The sequence below is a fragment of the Serinus canaria genome, chromosome 1A (assembly GCF_022539315.1).
Source record: "Serinus canaria isolate serCan28SL12 chromosome 1A, serCan2020, whole genome shotgun sequence".
Taxonomy (NCBI): domain Eukaryota; kingdom Metazoa; phylum Chordata; class Aves; order Passeriformes; family Fringillidae; genus Serinus; species Serinus canaria.
The window spans coordinates 21,846,006-21,864,485 of record NC_066314.1 but is presented as its reverse complement, the minus strand read 5'-3'; the positions used below and the strand labels follow the sequence as shown (position 1 = coordinate 21,864,485).

At 37.8% G+C, this 18,480-nt stretch overlaps 1 protein-coding gene across 6 annotated transcripts in view; it reads left to right on the top strand.

The window, feature by feature from the left end:
- Positions 1-18,480, top strand: part of PTPRZ1 (protein tyrosine phosphatase receptor type Z1) — a 129,494-nt gene that overhangs the window by 26,615 nt on the left and 84,399 nt on the right. For all 6 annotated transcript variants that reach the window (XM_018910194.3, XM_018910193.3, XM_018910192.3 and 3 more), the window contains exon 2: positions 13,621-13,686. In XM_018910194.3, the coding sequence (XP_018765739.3) occupies positions 13,621-13,686 (66 nt within the window). The remainder of the gene's footprint in view (positions 1-13,620; positions 13,687-18,480) is intronic.

The following is an 18,480-nucleotide window of genomic DNA, read 5'->3' as shown; positions in this document are numbered from 1 at the left end:
TTCTCCACATCAAACACAATTGGATAAAGCAGAATTTTTGGAAACTTTTTTGGGGAAAAAGCAATATTAACAATAATAGTCACTTAAAGAAAACTTTGTAGAGTAATTGGGTTGAACTGTACAGTGAGGAATGACAGAATTGGAGCATTTGAAAATGCTCTTATCCACAACATAAAGGGTGTACTCTGCAGTGCTGGTTAGGCCAAAATCTGCTCTACCCTGTTTTTTCACTAGGGTAGTGAAAGACAGTATTGTCTAAAACCAGCATTTGCTCTTTGAACAAAGATTGCAACACAGAAGTAAGCATCATGTAAGGTAGCTGCAGCTGATGGATCTGACATTTTTCCTTTTATTAGGTATATCACTTCACAGTCATGTTTTCCTTCCCTGATGCAATTTCAGAGATCTAAGGGGCACATTGCTATAGAGCATCTAGGGACATACTCCTGAGAATTGGAGCAAGGGAAGAGTCAGTCATATCACTTTCTCCAGCAATCCTTTCAAAGTTAATTCCATTGTTTACCTGGACATAGAAGTAAATTGCCTATCACAGAACAGTAAGAAGTATTTATTTTAAGTTTAAATAGTACTTGTATTTTATCTAGGCAAAATGCTGCCACTGTTTCAAACACCATGGATCATTCCTGTGTGGTATGCAAGTAGTAGGAATGGCCATGTTGGGTCATCCCTGAATTCAGTATTGTGTGGCAGAGGCCAGTGCAGATGTTTCAGAAGAATGGGCATGAGATCATACAGTAGGTGGAATTTAAATACTTCCCAATCTTTTCTCCTATTTCTCATCTATGCCAGGTACCTTCCAAAGTGTGTTGTGATAAGACCAAGTATTCCTGATATCCTTACAGTTATTTCAGTCTTCATTTGGCTGTTACCCTCAGCAGTTTCTTGCAGTGATAATTGCCTAGACAGATGTGAATAAAGTGAATCCTTTCACTGCTTTTCTTACTTTCAGCCTCCTCATTAATGCCCCCAGGTGTTCTTGTTCTTCCAAAGAGAGAGGAACAGAAGTTCCCAGTCTTCACCTTAGCAACATTCATTACTCAATGTATTTGTTTCCTTTCCAAAACAAGCATTCTTAACTTTTTCCATTTCCTTATCTGGAACTTTTCTGTGGTAATTTTCATCAGTGTTCCTCTCACCCATGTTATTGTGCTTAGTTGTTTTCAAGAAGGCAAGTTCAGTACAGAATGCAGTTTTCCAGATGAAGCCACACTGATGATTTGTTTTAGGGGTACTAATATTTTTTCTTCACCATTTCTCAAATATTTCCAAATTTGGCTTGGACTCCAGCTATATATTGGATGAAGAACTTGATTTAGTTGTCCAGGGATCCCCTGGTCTATGCTATCAGCTGATAAAATTAATTAGAAACCCAACAAAGTAAAAGCAGGAGTTTTTTTTCCTGTGCTTTTTTTCAATTACTCTTTGCTGCTACTTCTGTCAAAGCTAATGATCATTTGGCATTGTTACACATTTTCCTTGCCTGTTACAGCTCTTGAATTTCTTGAAACCATAGTCTTACCTAATCTGATTTAATGAAGCCTCAGTGCATCACAACATTTTGCCATGTCCTCTTGGATCTTAAAACCATTTTGCTTTCTGAAATATTAGTAGGCATTTTGAAGAAATGTTGCATTGCTATTTAAACTGGAAATATTTTCATTGTGGGGAACTCTTTAAAAAGCTTGTGCATTTAATTACCAATGTAGGTGTCATTGTACTGTTTTGCCACCCATGCTGTCCCTTGAATGTCAATTTGAATTACGGTGCCATCATCTCTCTTTAATGACTCATCTGCTGTTCACTGGGTAACCTGTCTGCTGTGCATGCTAGAAGAAAGGCTTTGGCTTGTTTGTGGTACTTTTCAGATTTGCTCCAGCAGTGTTACTCTCAGCTTTGTCCTGCTGGGCCATTTATCCATTTTAAATGTGGCCATTGATGTCATACTGGTTTGTTACATTGTGCTGATTATTTCATCCTGCTCCCCCTTAGGAATTCAATTTGCTTTTCTTTGCTAGCCTTTGTGACATAGCCACATATATACATATTTATATATAAAATACATATATATATATATATATATATATTCACACTATATCTGTTATTAAGGCTCAGACTTGTTCTTTTAGAGTCAGCTGCATGTTCCTCTCCTCTCAGCAGTTTTATTTTCCACAGGGCAGTCCCCATTCCCTAGAAGTTTAAACCTTCCTTGCTCACTCAGAGAAGTGAGTTTTAGCACTCTGTTCATTTTGTCTGTTTGGGCCTGCACCCTGAAATTGAAGCATTTATAAGAAAACAGGCAGAGAGAGAGAGCTTCTTCTGAGGCTATAGGTGAACTTCCAGGCAGTTCCCTATTCATAGCTCTGCATTGCTAGGCGGGATATGTAAGTCAGGCTTCCTCCCTAGCACAATGGCAGAAGTGTCTAAATGGCCCTGGGACAAAGAGCCCTAATTATGTGCCCAAGGAGTGCTCACAGCAGACACTCTGAATCCAGCCTATTGAAGTTTTTCTGTACCATAAAACCTTGATATAAATATTCATAAGAGAGAGGGGGACAGGCAGACATGCCTCACAAGCTGCTAATTAATGCCTTTACCCGTGGTTTTATTGCTCTACACCTAAACCAAGGACAGGGAGTGTTCATCAAGGGCTTTGAGCATCTGGGGAGCCTGCAGTGGGAGTTCAATGCTAAAATCCTCCTCTGGTACTAATTCTTTATCACTGAAGAGCCAAAACCTCCTAGTTCTGTTGGAAGTTGAGATCTGAACTGGCAAAGAGTTTAGGCAGGTGAATTCCCAATGAAGGAATGACTCTTTTCTGTTCTGGTGAAAATTCACAAGCCTCTTAACTGCATTGAAACCTAAATACAAGATTCAAGCATGCTCATGCTATTAACTTACCATACATTTTAGATAATGTTTTCCTGATTCTGGTTGCTGTTAATTAATGGAGCAATTAATTAATTAATTTATTGGCTATAAAAATAATTCAATCTTGGTATGTAAGTAATTGAGTTAGGTACATTGTATTTAACTCCTTAACGTTTCAGTGTTTCATTTGTAATACAAATTTGCCTGTGAATCACAGTGACATTCCCAGGCTTCCTGATTTTCATTTCAACGATTTAATTTCTCACTATTAGAAGTCACAGTCAATTTGCAGTTGGTTATTGAGTGTTGACAGCTGACTGCCACAAGTATGAGCTCTCAGTTGCCTTGAACTAATGGGAGCCTAGGAGGAGTTCTGCAATAGGATTCTCAGTTCGAACTGTGTTACACACTCGGTGTAGGATTGCAAGTAACAAGAGGTCAGAACCTCCATTTTGTGGTTCAGTGCACAAATTAAGGCTTTTCATGGAGTGCTACCACCACCTGAGACCTGTGAAAATGCTTTTTACTGCCTTAGCAAAAGACTGGATTATATGGGGTAATGGTTATTGCAGAAAGGTGAAATCTCATGTTTACAGTAATTTTCCAAACCATGTTTCTATCACATTATGGGGCTATTATTTCCACATTTTGGGTCAAATCTTGCTTAACTCAGTTTATGGCTCATGACAGAGCTGGCATTAGAGAAAGAATATGAAATAACAAAATTATGCTGTGGGTTTGTTTTTCTGAAATCACAAATCTGCATTGTCTGATATTACTGTTATGTAAAATGTGCATAAAATAGGCATTAGAAGGATGGGTGGGTGATTTTTGTAGGCCACTGTGTAGTGGTTTTGTGCTCTGTCTGCATTCACATGGGTCTTATATTGCTTCCCAGTATGATTTACCATCCCACTCCAAGATGAAGAGCATATTGATTAAATACAAATGAGCAAGATATATTGACAATATGGATCATGCAAAATATATGATCAAAATATCTTTCTACTTCCCAATATTATTTGTATCTGAATTCCAAATTTGTCTTTGAAGTTCCAGTTTTGTAGGTGATTGGTACAGGATTAGGATGAGATTCCTGTTTACTTCATGGTACTGTCTTGGGCACACATAAACCATGAGACAGTCTTTGACCCTAAAACTATATCAAATGGTCACTACAGAGCAGATAACAAGTAACTGAAGAGAACTAAAAATTAAGTAAAAAAAGCAAATGTGAAGAAATTAGGTTTTTAATTGGCCTGCCTGACCTTATTTTATTTGATATCCTCTCCCCTCCTTTTTTAGTTAAATCTTTATGAGGAAAAAAAAAATCAAGTGTCAATATTGCTGTAGTTGGCTAGAATAAGCAATCACATCCCACCACATTGTTTTCAGCAGTCTGTGAAAGTAAAAAAATTGTTCTGTAGAACAATACACCATATTTGTGTATGTTTGATGAAGTAGGGGACCAGATACTGAGCATTTGCTTTCTAAAACACGAGTAAAGCATGCTGGTCAGCAAAAGTCTAGTGTGAGCTCTCAGTGCCTGGGTTGTATGAAAACACAGCAGTGGTGCAGCTCCCTACCTGCACGGTGCAGGAGTTGACAAAGCACAACTCAGGAAAGCCCTGACCATCCTCTGGAACGTCAAGCCATCCCTCTTTTTTTGGTACACTTTTATTTAGTGTGACTTCCCAAAGTAATAATAAGAAGCTAAAACAATGTCAATTAATCTGTCCGTATTGACTTAAAAATTATTGAAATGAACTTCTGAATGGCTGAAGTGAAATGATAAAATGATATCCCACCAAAAGCAAAGGCCATACTAAGTAAACTTGGGACTGTGTGTCCTTGGTAGCTGTAAAATCTGGATGAGGATTCTGGGGACCTCAGCTGCACCCAACAGCACCAGACCCCCCTCATCAGTCAGCCCCTTCCAACTGCTGCTATCTATGAGCAAAGCTCCAAGATCTGGGGAAAATTCTGGCTGAGTGCAGTATTAATTTTTTTTCTGATCTATGTGACATGTGCTTCTGTTTTTCCAGTAATTTCCTGGAAATTCTATAATTTCTCATTTAGAGATAGTGCTGGGACTGTACTTAGAGTCAACAGGTATGGTTTGGCTTATTCAACAGTGAGTTTCCAAAGGATTTTGTAATTTTATACAGCAGGAGTCAGACTGAGAAGTGACACATTGGCAAAAGACAGACACCCAAGTCCAAAGTTACCCAAGTCCTGAAAATGCTGAGAAATAAATGCCTGACTTTACAGATACTTCACTTCTTTCCCTGAAAGTCTCCTGAATGCTTAAAATTGTGCTTTAGAGTTTGCTAAAATTTTTTTAGTCTGGATGGCAAGGATCTGCCTGGAATCTTTTTCATACCTAACACATATCTAATTTTAAAAATGAATAATCTTTCAGGCATCCTTTAAAAATTAAACATTATCAGAATAGGTTAAAATACACATTTGTTGTGTTAAGCTCCATGTAAGCTATTGCTGGTTCTAGTTCTCCTTTTCACTGCATCCTGCTGGCTTGAAAACCCCATGAGTATCAGGAGACAGGTTCTTCTTCCTCTGTCTGGGGAGAGGTGAATCTATGGGGCAATTGCTTATTAAAGCTCACAAAAGGCAAGGACAAGGCATCTGCAGGGGCAGAGGGAAGGAGCTGCCCTGTGCTCCTGGTGAGGGGAGCTGAGGACCTGAAGGGTAAAAGGCAGCATAGACCATATATCAACTCAGTGTATTGTTAAATACCCTGTCATGAATGAGTTTTTAAGTAATTGCATTATTCTGGTTATTTTCTTTGTGATCTCCCTTTTGCCACTGTATTAATAATTCTGCTGAAGTCTAGTAAGAATAGAAAATTATTTAAAAATCATAACACAAACCCATAATTACATGTCTTTGTTTTGACTTTGGTTTGTGTTTCTAGTGTGCCAGTGTTTGTCACATTTTTCTCTGTTGTCTCTATCAATCATGAGGCACTGTTTTCTTTTACAAATGATGTGTTTCAGTGATGAGTTGCAATAAGGAAATGAGTAAACATGAGATTTAAAACATGATGCTATCATAAAGGAGAGCAGTATGAGTGTGTATGTATTTATATACCCCTTTTTGACAAATCCTTATAGATGAACATTTATGCAGACATACTGATGCACATATATAATACAATTGCTAGGATTTGTCAAAAAATGGTAGGTTGTATATTGGTTTACATGTTTTTATTTGTTTTGTTTATATTATGTTTTTATAATTGTTCTGAAATAGAGACATATTTTTAGAGATATGCAGTTGCAATTGGGTTTTCATGATGATGTTTGGAATTTTTCAGTCTTGATGTTGTGATGTGTAGTTTCCTCAAGGGAGTAGAATGATGCTGGTATTGTTTTATAAAAGGTATGTAGCATAATCCCTAGATTTATTTGAATACTTATAGGAAAATCATCCAGAGCAACCTCTCTCTTCCCCATGGTTATTGAAAAATAATTTCATTGAGACTGTAATATGACTGGAGGGATAATGGTTGAGTAGAATTTGCAATTCCTGCATCAAATAAATGATAAAGGAAAATATATAATAATATTAAAGACTTCCTCCTGTAAGGAATGTCTTTCTGTCCATACTCCCTCCACCAGCATCTTCAAAGGATCCAGTCTGAGGCTGTTCATTCAGGTCCCCAAGATGATTTTAGCCATTGAAATATTTTGCAAAAGACAAAGTTTCTAACAGCTTGACTTCACAATCCCTACTGTGCTAAAAAAGCATTTATTTCAGTAAATGATCCTTTGAGGCAACTTGCATAAGGTTTACTCTCAAGAGTTTCAGATAAATATTGCCAAAGATTTAGAGCTTTTCTGGTTGGTAGCTGCTAATAATAACAGACAGAGAGGCATTGAAGAAACACAGTAATTTAAAAAACCCAAAAAACCACAGCTTTCCAAGCCAGTTAAATGTGGATGCTGGGATTTTAGAAATAGGAGTTAAGTTTGTTTTATTTTTCATTGCATTTTTATCACAATATTTCTTGTTTGCTGGAAAGGAAATCGTGAATATTTTTACACATAGGTGGGAAATATAAGAAGCAATGCTCGTATTCTTCACTCTTAATTATGTTTATTACAGTACTTGACTCATGATTTTACTAGAAATTTGGGTCATTTGAGTTATTAGAACACCTAGAATGTTGAAGAGGATTATGCAAATAAAATAATATTACCTTTACTATTTATGTTTAAACAAATTTTGGTCATTTCTATCTCCTTAATTCTCTGGTACTGCTGTAAAAGAAATAAATTAATTTTGAAATCAAATATCTATAGTTTCCCTGACTTGATTAATTTCTTGTTTGTTCATGTCTGGTCTGGATTTACCTTTTATTTGTATGATTCCATGAATTTACATGTGTATGTGTTGTGTCAAGAGACTCTCTGGGTATGGGTAAAAGAATCTGGGTAGCAACAGAGTTGTAAAAGAATATGTGCTAGGAATCACTCCTTGGTACCTGCTTTTTTTCCAATATCAATTCCAGTTTGTCATAACCACCATCTTGCCTCAGTTCACACATGAGACAATGGTGTAACATTTTTGGGCAATTACAGTCTTCCTAAATCCCTCCTGATTTTGGCTTTGGACATGTTTTTAGGTGCTTCAGCAGCAATCTAGTCCTGTAGTTTTGCAAGGCTCTCTCATTCCCTAGGTCTTTAAATTATTGATAAATCTTTGTGTCTAGCCCAAGGGCTTCACAGGCACTTAATTTCATTTACCTGTGCCTGTTCAAAGATGAGCACTGGTAAGCACCACTCTCCCATCTAAAATCTGTCTGGTTACCTTGGTTTCAGTGAGCAGACACTTCACTACTGTGTTGGTGACCAGAGAAGCCCTAAAGTTTGCTGTATATAATGCTTCATCTGTTGGGAAATGGCTTGTGGGAGGCTGAGCTCTGTCAGACCATTTGTGTGTACAAGATCCCAAGTGGAAGGACACATCTCCCATTTCCTACTGCTTTGCCTGTAGTCAGAGTGAAGGTAGCAGCCTGTAATTTAACCATGTTGAGTCATACCCCAGAGTATCCCTCCCAAAGGCCACTGGCTGCTTAGGAATATCAGGGCCATTCTAAACCTCAGCATGTAAAATTTCAGAGGAGTAGAACCTAAACTGGTCAAACTGGTGTCCATGTTACCTTTGCATGTACAAATGTGGAAAATCCTGATTAAATGAGATTTATAAACCTTTGCTGATGCCATGGGTATTATTCTTTTAATTCATTTTTATTCGCTGTAAAGTTGTGACAGGTGAACTAAGCAGTAGACCTATTAATACTCTGGTGCTTAATAATAGCTACTCTTAAATTAAAACAGTCAATCCTTTTCTTCCACTTTTTCTTATAATTTTTTTAACTTAAACACAATTGTGTTAGTAAATAAACAAAACAATAGCCAACTTGTAAGAAGAGTTTTATTTTGGCTTTACATTTAGTGCAGGAGAAGTCTCACTTGTCAATGTGTGTTGGGATGAGAAGCCTGCACTCAAATGTGATGGAGGAGACTGACTATATATACCTGATCATGTCCCAAAGCCTGAAATAAGCCAACACACAAGAAACTGTGGGTAAAAAAGTATTTTTAAATTTCACTAAGGGTGGGAGAGTTCTTAGACAGGTCTTGACAGAAGACTTTGACACATTGACATTCAGGCAAAAAGAATATATGAAATTGTTGAGGAGGGTTATTATTTTAATAAGAGTTGTTAAGAGTTTTACAGATGGCATTACAGAATGAAATACATTCATAAGAAGAGGGAGGCCTTACTCAGACAAATGTAGCTCATTCTGCTAACAGGATTTATAGTTAGCTACTGTCTTTTAAAACTTCGAGACTCTTACTAGGTTGTGTTCTGAATCTTCTCATTTCTCTGTCAGTCTAAATTAGAGTTATTTCAGTTGAGGCAATGAAGCTACACCACAATAAGACTGATGAAAGATATAGAAGTGGATTCTGTGACAGTCCTGTCAATGAAACAGGCAAAAATAAGTAAATTGAAATTGTGGAAGAAGCAATCCATTTATCATCAGATGTGATATTGTACAGTTTTACCTCTGTTTAACATTCTCAGAAGCAGAACCTGTATAATGAAATTCCATCCAATAATCTATTTAATTGTATTCTTTTCATATTTGAGAAGCACCGAGCATCTCTTTTTTTAATTACATGTAGCTTCTTTTTAAAAAAATTATTATTATGCCATTTTTGCAGTTTGTCTTCCTCTCTGTAACTTCGTTGCAGCAATTTATTCTGGTGGCTCACTTCTTAGCCACTAGCCATGCACAGATTCTCTTTCAGCTACCTTGTATAAGCATTGCTGTTACCATGCCATTTAAGTTTGTTCTACAATTCCTGATTCTTCTCCAGTGAAGACATGTGCATCTTAATCTACAAATAAGCTGCTTGCCTGATAACCTGTCTTTGTTAATAACCAATGCCAACTGACAAGGCAAGTGGATTAAAAGAAGGCAAATGTGCAATGAGAATCTCCTAGTATAATCCTCCCAATTTCATCAATAGACTCAGTGAGCCAAAAGTGGTGCTACTGTGTTTAAGAAGTGTTTGTGTATTTCTCCTTCACAGATTCTAATATCATTTCCAAATCTGTGTAATCCTCTGATATTCATAGCTTTCCACTTCTGCAGTCAGTAATACCAGTGTGCATAGCTGAGCTCTCATGAGACACAACTGGCTTGAGAGCCTCTATCTTCCTCAGAGAGAAGATTATCACAGTTTTCAGTGATTGCTCATCCTTGCTGCTATTCTGAGAGTTCCTGTGCACTTCCTTGGCCTAAGAACCATGCACTGAATCTTCCCCATGTAAATTGGAATTTTAATACCCACAAAGCCTTTATCTCATGACTATATTGCATTGCCATTATCCACTTAGACCAGATGAACACGTACAACTTTAGAATCTATCCTCTTTGCTCTCAAATTAGATTTTACAAGGAAAATATTGAATGGACCATGTATTCCAGGACCAAAGCATGTTTGTAATCTAAATTCATAGTTCATAATGTCTACCCATGCTGCACAGGCAGAACACCAGTGTCCTATTTGTAGATCTCACTAATGCTGACATTACTTAATGTGTCCCATTTCCCATTAATAAGTCATTCTGGTGTCAGAATCTCATAAGTGGCAGCTCCACTGCAGGTGCAACTCACAAGTTCAGGCTGAATGGAGGCAAAGGCACAAGGAGGTTGTCCTTTTTTCCTCTTGAGTCTGGCAGCTCGCATGTCTTGACACGGCTGTGGCACAAAGGACATAAATGGTAAAACTGCAGGATCCTGGGTGTAAATGTCAGTCCCAGATTCTGCCTGAGCTTGTATCCTTTGTAGCAAAGCAGCACGTGGAGTGCAGCATCCCCAGACTCTGGAGCACTGTCCTTAGAAAGCCCTTTTATACCAAGGCTTAGGAGAGGGGTCTCTGGTGGGTACTTGGAGCTCATTGCATCTCTGAGAGAAATTTCTCCAATAGAATTCAGAGGTTTAAGGTCCCATTTCCTCTACGTTGGCTCTTTTTTTCTGGCACAGAGTGTCAAATCAACAGAATATCCCTCACAGAAAATTCTTTCTGTTAATCATTAAAGCTAATAGTTTTTCGCCTTTAGAGATGCATATTGAGGATTAGAATGTTTCATTCACAGTACTGAATAAAGAGAAACTCAACTGAGGCCAGTAAGTACAAAAGGAATGTCAGACTCATGTCGGAAAGAAGAAAATCTGGTTATTTATACTTTTTAGACAGGTAGAAGAGTCTACAAGATTGTATTACTCCTAGCACTATGCTTTAACCAGAGATCATGTTCTGTCTTTGCCCTTGTGACTGCACATGAGACAGGGTCAGTCACAAATCAGTCTGTCCTGCTACCCATGAATAGCAGGGGAGCATTTGCCACCATTATTTCTGATTTCATGGGCCTTGGGCACTGGGCACATACTGTTTCGAGAGAATATAAAAAGAAACAAGTCTTACAGCCTCAGACAGAAACATTTGACTTTGAAGGAGGGAAGAAAAAGGGAGGGAAAAAACATTTAATGATATCTTACATGTCTCCTTAATAGGCATAGAAGGATAACCATAAAACTGTTATGTTTATGATCCCAAAGCCAAGCTTCCCTGTTCTGTGAATAAATCTACAAATTATGGAAACATGTTCAATCACTTCCTGGAAACAAAAAAGAATATTTACTATTTTTTACTTCATAAAGCAGCACCTCATCCAATAAAATTCTAACTATTTTAGGCACTGGCTGTAGATGTCAGTCAGTGTCACAGGAGTCATGCAGACTGACAGGCTGATCAAGCTCAATCAGTATCATGGATTTACGCATAAAACCACAAACTTGACATCAGTTTTGCCTTTTTTGGTTTCTTTTGTGAAGATGTTCTTCCCATCTTCATTTAAATTAAATACAAGGAATTTAAATAGAGTATTTAAACAGAAGTACCTGCTGTTGTATATCATCAGCAAATGTTAGCTTTAAATACAATAAAACTAAAAAATAGAATAATTCCTTTCCAGCTGGTCTCTACACTGTTAGCTGTTTAACCTGACAGTTTACCCAGCAATAGAATGCATGGGTTGTGTTCCCCAGGGCAATTTACACCAGCAGCTCAAAGGAACAACTCCTGTGTGGCTCCACCTCACACTCACACAGCACTTCCCTCCACCACTCATGCTAGCTATGAATCTTCAGTCACTTCCCAGATGAAATTTGCTTTTCTTCCCTAGTTTTGCCACATATTTGAAGTGCAAAGAGACAAGACCAAAACCACTGAGAGTCCCTGCAGATGCAAGAAGGTTCATGGCTGTGAGTGTGCTGTGGAGGGGCTGTGGACACACAGCTGGTGAATAACAGAGGAAAGAAGGTGTATCAACTCTTGACACCTCCTGAAATCTTTAAAAACTTTCTCTAAGATTTACTGCGTCTGTAAGTGTGTAATGCACCAAACAAAGTGATCCTTGGTTTTTTTTTTTCTTATTTGTTTAAACTATCACTCCCTGTTCATCAGAACTCCCTGTGAAATTTCAAAAGTAGTGGGAAGCTCTCATGCCCAGGCCCTGCTTAGTTTGCATGTGACTTCAGGAAGTAACAATTAGGAAGACAATGGATAAAGGAGGGAAGTGGAGACATTAGCTAACAGCTGTGAATCACAACTTACACAGCTTTCTTTTCCATAATTAATTGAATGAGCAGGCACAATGCACATTGACTTGGAAATGTGGTCCAAAGACACCTTTGGTGCATGTAAATCCTTTTCCACTGCCCTTACTTACTTAGGAGATTTGATCTTAGTCAGGAGTGAAAGCTGCGAATTGTTCCAGGGGATAGTTTGGTATATTTGGCAGGGAGGGAGAAGGAGAAGAGAAAAATATTAAAAGACAATCATATCACATGGAGGAGCTGAAGTTAATAAAAAGTGGGCTTCAGTTAGGTAGCAGAAAGTCACTGGAAGACACATAAACATGTGAACTTGTAAATAGCAATTATGATTTAACATCCTGTAAACAGTACTGCATTTCTGCATGAAAGATTAAAAAAATGAATGTTACAAAACTGTTTCATTATTTAGTGTAGAGTATAAGCAGAATTCTGTGGCATTTTCTCAAGGAAGCAATCCATATATGTGTTCAACAGGCTCAAGGGCAAATATTTTTTAGATAAGTTCTGTTGCACTTCTCTAGAACAGTAATGGGGTTGGTTAATATTATGGCTCTTGAAATGGTGATCTCAAAACCCATGTATCTGCAATTTACATGCTTTAGTAATTATTAAGAGGGCATAGTCATCTCTTGCCCATATCACTCTGTTGCTAGAGTTGCCCTAGGACTGGCATAAAAAGAATAACAGTGAAGGTTATTCAATAGTCCGAGTAAGTCAGTGAGCATTTATACACTTAGATATTTCTCTCTAGAAAAAAATAACATCATTTAAAAGTAACTAGTATCTAACCTTCTCTCTCCATCAAATTTATGAACATACAAGTAATAGTTTATCTAAAATTATGCCAATGATAGAACACAATGAAAATAATATTAATATTTTAGAATATTTATATTCAAATATTGAATCATTTTATAATATTTTGTTAATTATCTTTAACATTTATCTTGTATCAGCAGTACAAAGTTACAGAAAACCTGAAGTCATGACCACACTGAAGAAAAAGTTTAACTGTGTTTGACATTCTGGTTATCTGGAATGGTTCTTTCAAAGGACATGACAAAACAGGATTTCTTCATGGGAGAGTTGCATTAATTTTAAAAGAGGAGGAATGGTTGTGGGAAGGAAGGAAGGGAGGAAGGGAGGAAGGAAGGAAGGAAGGAAGGAAGGAAGGAAGGAAGGAAGGAAGGAAGGAAGGAAGGAAGGAAGGAAGGAAGGAAGGAAGGAAGGACAGGAAGGAAGGAAGGAAGGAAGGAAGGAAGGAAGGAAGGAAGGAAGGAAGGGAAATCTTCTGTTTGCTTTGCTTGTATTCTTAATATGCTACAATGTTAATGATATTTAGATTCTGTTTAACCAGTACTTATCATTTGAGGTCCAAGATAAGGCCAAAGTAAATTATTCATCATGAATTAAAACAGTGATTATCTTGTTGGGGGAGTGGGGGGTCATCAACACTTCAAGGTCCTGGCAATCTTCTGGTTTAAATATTGTAAATTATTACTATTTTGCAGATTTGGTGTACGGATACTATAGACAACAGAGGAAATTGGTTGAAGAGATTGATTGGTCATATACAGGTAAGCAAAACTGTCTATTGAATGACTTATTTCACTTTGGTATTTTTGTGTTCATTGTTGCAGTTTTAAGAGCCTCATATGTCTGTATACCACTTACCATCTGCCTAAACAATTGCTAAAGTGTAGGAAATGGAATCTGAAAAATACAGGAACTTTACTATAGGAGAGTGTTTTCATCTATTTAGATTTGTATTTTAATCTATTTAGTAATAGATTACATCTATTACTTTTGGAAAGAGGAAGTCTTCAATCTTAAAACCTCAGCCTGAGACCTGACTTATTTGTTGAAGGCTGGGCCAGTAAATTGTTGGGTCCTTGTTAATCATCTCAACATTATTGTTCTAGCAAATCTGAAAAGCAGTCAGAAAGGCTGAAACAAGGCACAGCACATTATGTGGGAAAGAACCTATCCATACACTGCACACAAACTTCTACCCTGTGCTTGTGAGCACTTGAGCGTCCTCGCCCAGTCCCACCCTGACTCTCCTAAAAACTCAGTCACTTTGTCTCTCTCATTTGCATAAGAAAGATATACCATGAAAATCTTCATGAACATTGCCTCATTAAAGAAGAACAATAGAAAATTCAGAATTAGCTTCTTATGTTCTTGTGTATAAGTCAAGTGATTTCAGTTGTACTAAAAAGGTAATTTTGTCCTAGGTGTCTTTTGCCCAACATGTAGGAAGTGAGTTCTTATGGATGTGTGTAGGCTCTTACATTTCAAATTCCTTAAGTTACTGTTTCAAACTATGAAAAATAAGGACTGTCAGATTTCAGTTTTTCATACATTTGATTCAAAATATGTTCCTGTAGTTAAGGAAAATGACACCATTCTTTTTATTTCTCTCACTCTCTTTCTCATTTTCAAGGCAATTTTTATCTTCTAGTGTAAAACCTATCTAACAAGTTTTAAGCCTAGAGAGAATTGAAACAGCCTAGTCATAAACCCTTCAAAATGAGATTTATAATGAACACTCCCACTTACACAGATTGTAGTGCAAAATTCAAGCATAAGATCAATCAGTACAGTATTCATGTTCAAAGTCGATCCATTTTTTACTATTGTAGTTAGATGTCTGCAGGGATAAACCTCCTGGATTCCTGGTGACCAGAGGGCAATCTTTAAAGGATAGCAAAGAGGGTTTGTTTAGGATAGCAGAGGATATAGCTCTTCCCTAGGCTGCACAGAGCACCCATGCACCGTGCACCTGCTGCAGCATCCATTCCATCCATTTTGTATGGAAAAATAGCGCAGAATTGGCATGTCAGCTGATCCACACCTGTTGTTTCTCTCCCTTAACCTGTGAGATACCTGTGTGTAGTCATCTCAATTCATATGCTTTGCTTCAGTGACTCCCCAGCTGGCAAAGCCTTTCTCCCTATTCAGACCTGTGCAGGAGCCCTGGCTAGCATCCTGCTGCTCCTGCAGCCACCTGGCCCCGCTGCATCCTGGCCTTTTTTGGAGGCACAGAGGTCTAGAGACTGAAGCACATGGGTTTTGACCTCCTTCATTTATAATAATTTAAATTATTTTACTCCTGAGGCAAGCGATATCAGGTACTGCATGTGTAAGTGCTGTACCTAGCACAGACTTATGGTAGTGAGCCATAGACCAACATGCACACTTCTGAATGGATGAATGCTTTGCCAGTACATTTTTTTCTTCAGACACCAGCTATATTCTACTGTCTTATAACCTTCTCACTGAAAGACTGAAAGTGAAACGTCATTGAAAGTGAAAAATTAGGCTCAATATGCCAATGGAGTGTTTTGAATGGGCCTGGGGATCCTGAAACCATAGAGTCTAATCCACCATGGGTAAGAGAAATCCAGCTGGCTTGGTAAATTAACCTGAGTCTGAGCAATGTAATTCTCTATGTCAAATAAGAAATTTCAGATATATTAGCCATAGTGGGTCAATATACTCCTTTACTGGTGCTGTGAGGTGAAAGTAAAATGGAGCTAGAGAGTTTTACCTCTGCTAAAATCATCCAATTTCTGAAGGTAAAGTTTCATAATAAAGCAATTTCACACGCTGGAAATCAAAGAGTCACCATCAGGTTTTGACTCTTGGATAAGTGTATAATGAAGTCATAAATGCTACTGGAAAGATTTTGTAATACTTCTAAGAGCCCTGTTTTAAGCCATTAACAAAATCTGCATTTGCCTGCATTAATTTAATCTTTTGTGCCATGACTTAGTATGTATTTGCATAAACAAATACCATGTTAAAGAACTGGAAGGTACAAGTTCTTGTTACAGATGCATCCAATATTTTCTGGCATAAGGGGATGCTGAAGCTAGCCCATTTGTAAAAATTACTTTATTTTAACAACCTTTGATTATATTTTTCATTAAAGCAATCATAGAAATTTTTTAAAATGTCATTAATATTTTCATATGGTATCACATGGCAAAAAGTGAATCCAACCATTTTTTGTTGCAGAAAAACTCTGGTGTACTGTGAAGATTCAATTTCCTTAAATCAGTTACATACTAATTGATAAGCAAAGGTCATTTAGACAATATTTAACTGTACCATTAAGTTTAGTAATTCATGTATTACTTCAAAGCATAAAGCAAGAAATATGAGCTTCAGTTGCTTTCTTTCATAGAAGTGAAAGAATAATTTTTTTTTGATGCTTTGCTTATCTGAATTGTTTTTGACAGAAGGAATGATATAATGTTGCTTTCTGGTTCTGATGTTTGGTTGGTTTTTTTTTTTTTAACATGGCTGGTTGATAGTAGTCCATCAAAGTCCAAGTCTAAAAGTTCACATGTAAAACTGGCAAGTGATATCACAAAAAATTGGTTTTTTTCCCCAGTGAAATATCTTTCTGTTGGGTTTCACTCCTGGGATTTTGGTTCTTGTTCACAACAAACTAGTTATGTGCTTTAGGGGGAAAAAAACACAGCTGAAATTTGTTAAAAACAAGAGATTCTAAACAGTCTTCAAGGAATTAGCAAAGCCAAGGGTTTCAAGCGTTTTTGAAAATTGAATGTTCTATGTAAATAAATACATAATCAGATCAATGTTCTTTGTCTCGCCATGTAGGAGTGTTATGTTCAGCCTGTGCTGCCATTTATTATGTGATATGCTGTTACACATTTGCTTTACAAATATTGGCATCTCTGATCTTGAGGAAAGGGTAATTTTGGCATAAACTGATTGGTCTCCAGGTATTCAAAGAACATTTTTATTATTTGCAAGCAGAATCTGAATAATATTTCCTTTTTCTCTGGGGAAAAGCATCATGAATCATAGATCATGATATCACATTGGAGATGATGTGATTCCAGCCTCAGCCCAAAGCAGAGTGATCTTCAAAGCTGAAACAGGAAAATATGGAAAATCTCCAAAAAGGAGGTGCTGCAGTTTGGTCAACGTGTTTTGTTGTCATTTTGAAAACATTTATTTTCTCTTACTCAGCTTCAGTATGTCTTATTGCAACTTGTGGCCATTGCTCCTCACCCTTTCCTTGTGCACTGCTCTGCAGATTGCCTTTACAGAGCAGTAGACTTCAGCTAAGTTCCCTCTCAGCTTAAGCTTCAGCAAACTCAGGTCCCTCAGCCTCTCCTCACACGTGATTCACTCCAGCCCTCAGACCACCTCAGCAGCCCTTAGTTTGTAAATATCCCTCTCATCCTGGGTTCAGGAGGAAATCATTCTCCATGTCACCTCACTGGTATGCAGTAGAGGGAAAAAGTCACTTCCCTCATCCTGCTGGCTCCACTCTTGCTAAGGTAGCCCAGGACAGTGTTTGTCTTCCTGACTGCAAAGGTACACTGCTGATGCACACATTTCATCAGGATTATTAATTAAGATATTCAGATAATTTTTAATTTCTGATGTTTTTCAGTAGTAATGTATAGTGATGGTGCTCTTCTGGCACTTGCACCAATACTTCTTTCAGTAGCAATGCCTAAATGTAATGATTTCTTTGTTTTGCTCCCCTTTTGAACTAATTGAACTAATCTTCTTAAACCTGGAATTGTTACCTTTTTGTGTCTGATTCAACAGCCTCCTGGAGATATTCCCCTAGTTTATCATTCCCGTTACTGTTGCTACACAGACAAAACTTCAGTTGTTATTTGAAAGGTTTGCCATCCCAAATCTTATAAATGTGCTCTGATTGCTTCAAATGTTTGTGCCAGTAGTTTGGCTCAGAAATTAAATTGGCCTTTGTTTTCAGTGGTACTGAGAAAATGCAATTTTCTTTCTTGCCCAAACAAGAGCTAATATTTTAATTTCAAATGTTCCATCATATTTTAGTAGTGAGTAGATTCATTTCCAAGTCACTTCTCATGAAGTTTGTGGAAAAGCTGTTGTTGCTAATGTCCATAACAATGCATGGGTGTATTTTGCTTTTCACTCAGCCTAAAAAGTGAGCAGGGATCTGCACTACCTCAGCTGTGGCCCAACAGAATGATTTTAACACTGGTAGCTAACTGCTTATTCTGTAAAATGTCTGCTGCTTCTGTTACCCATCAGTTCAGCCCAGGTAAAGTGGAAAATTTGAGTCTTTCCCCTCATCCTCACCCTGTCTCTGTTCAGCAGCCGTCTGCTGGAGCCTGGACAAGGTCAGGCATGCAGGTGCTGCTCCCTGCCCTGCAGCTGAGGTGAAGGAGAGGCTGTGCTGCTGGGTTTATGTGAGCGTGGGCATGGTGCACGCTCCCTGTGAGACAGCAGCAGGAGCAGGGCAAAGGGAGTTGGGAGGGAAGGGCAGGGGACTGGGTCTGGGTCTGGGTCTGGGTCTGGGCCGTCACCTCCCAGGGTGCAGCATGATAGATGAG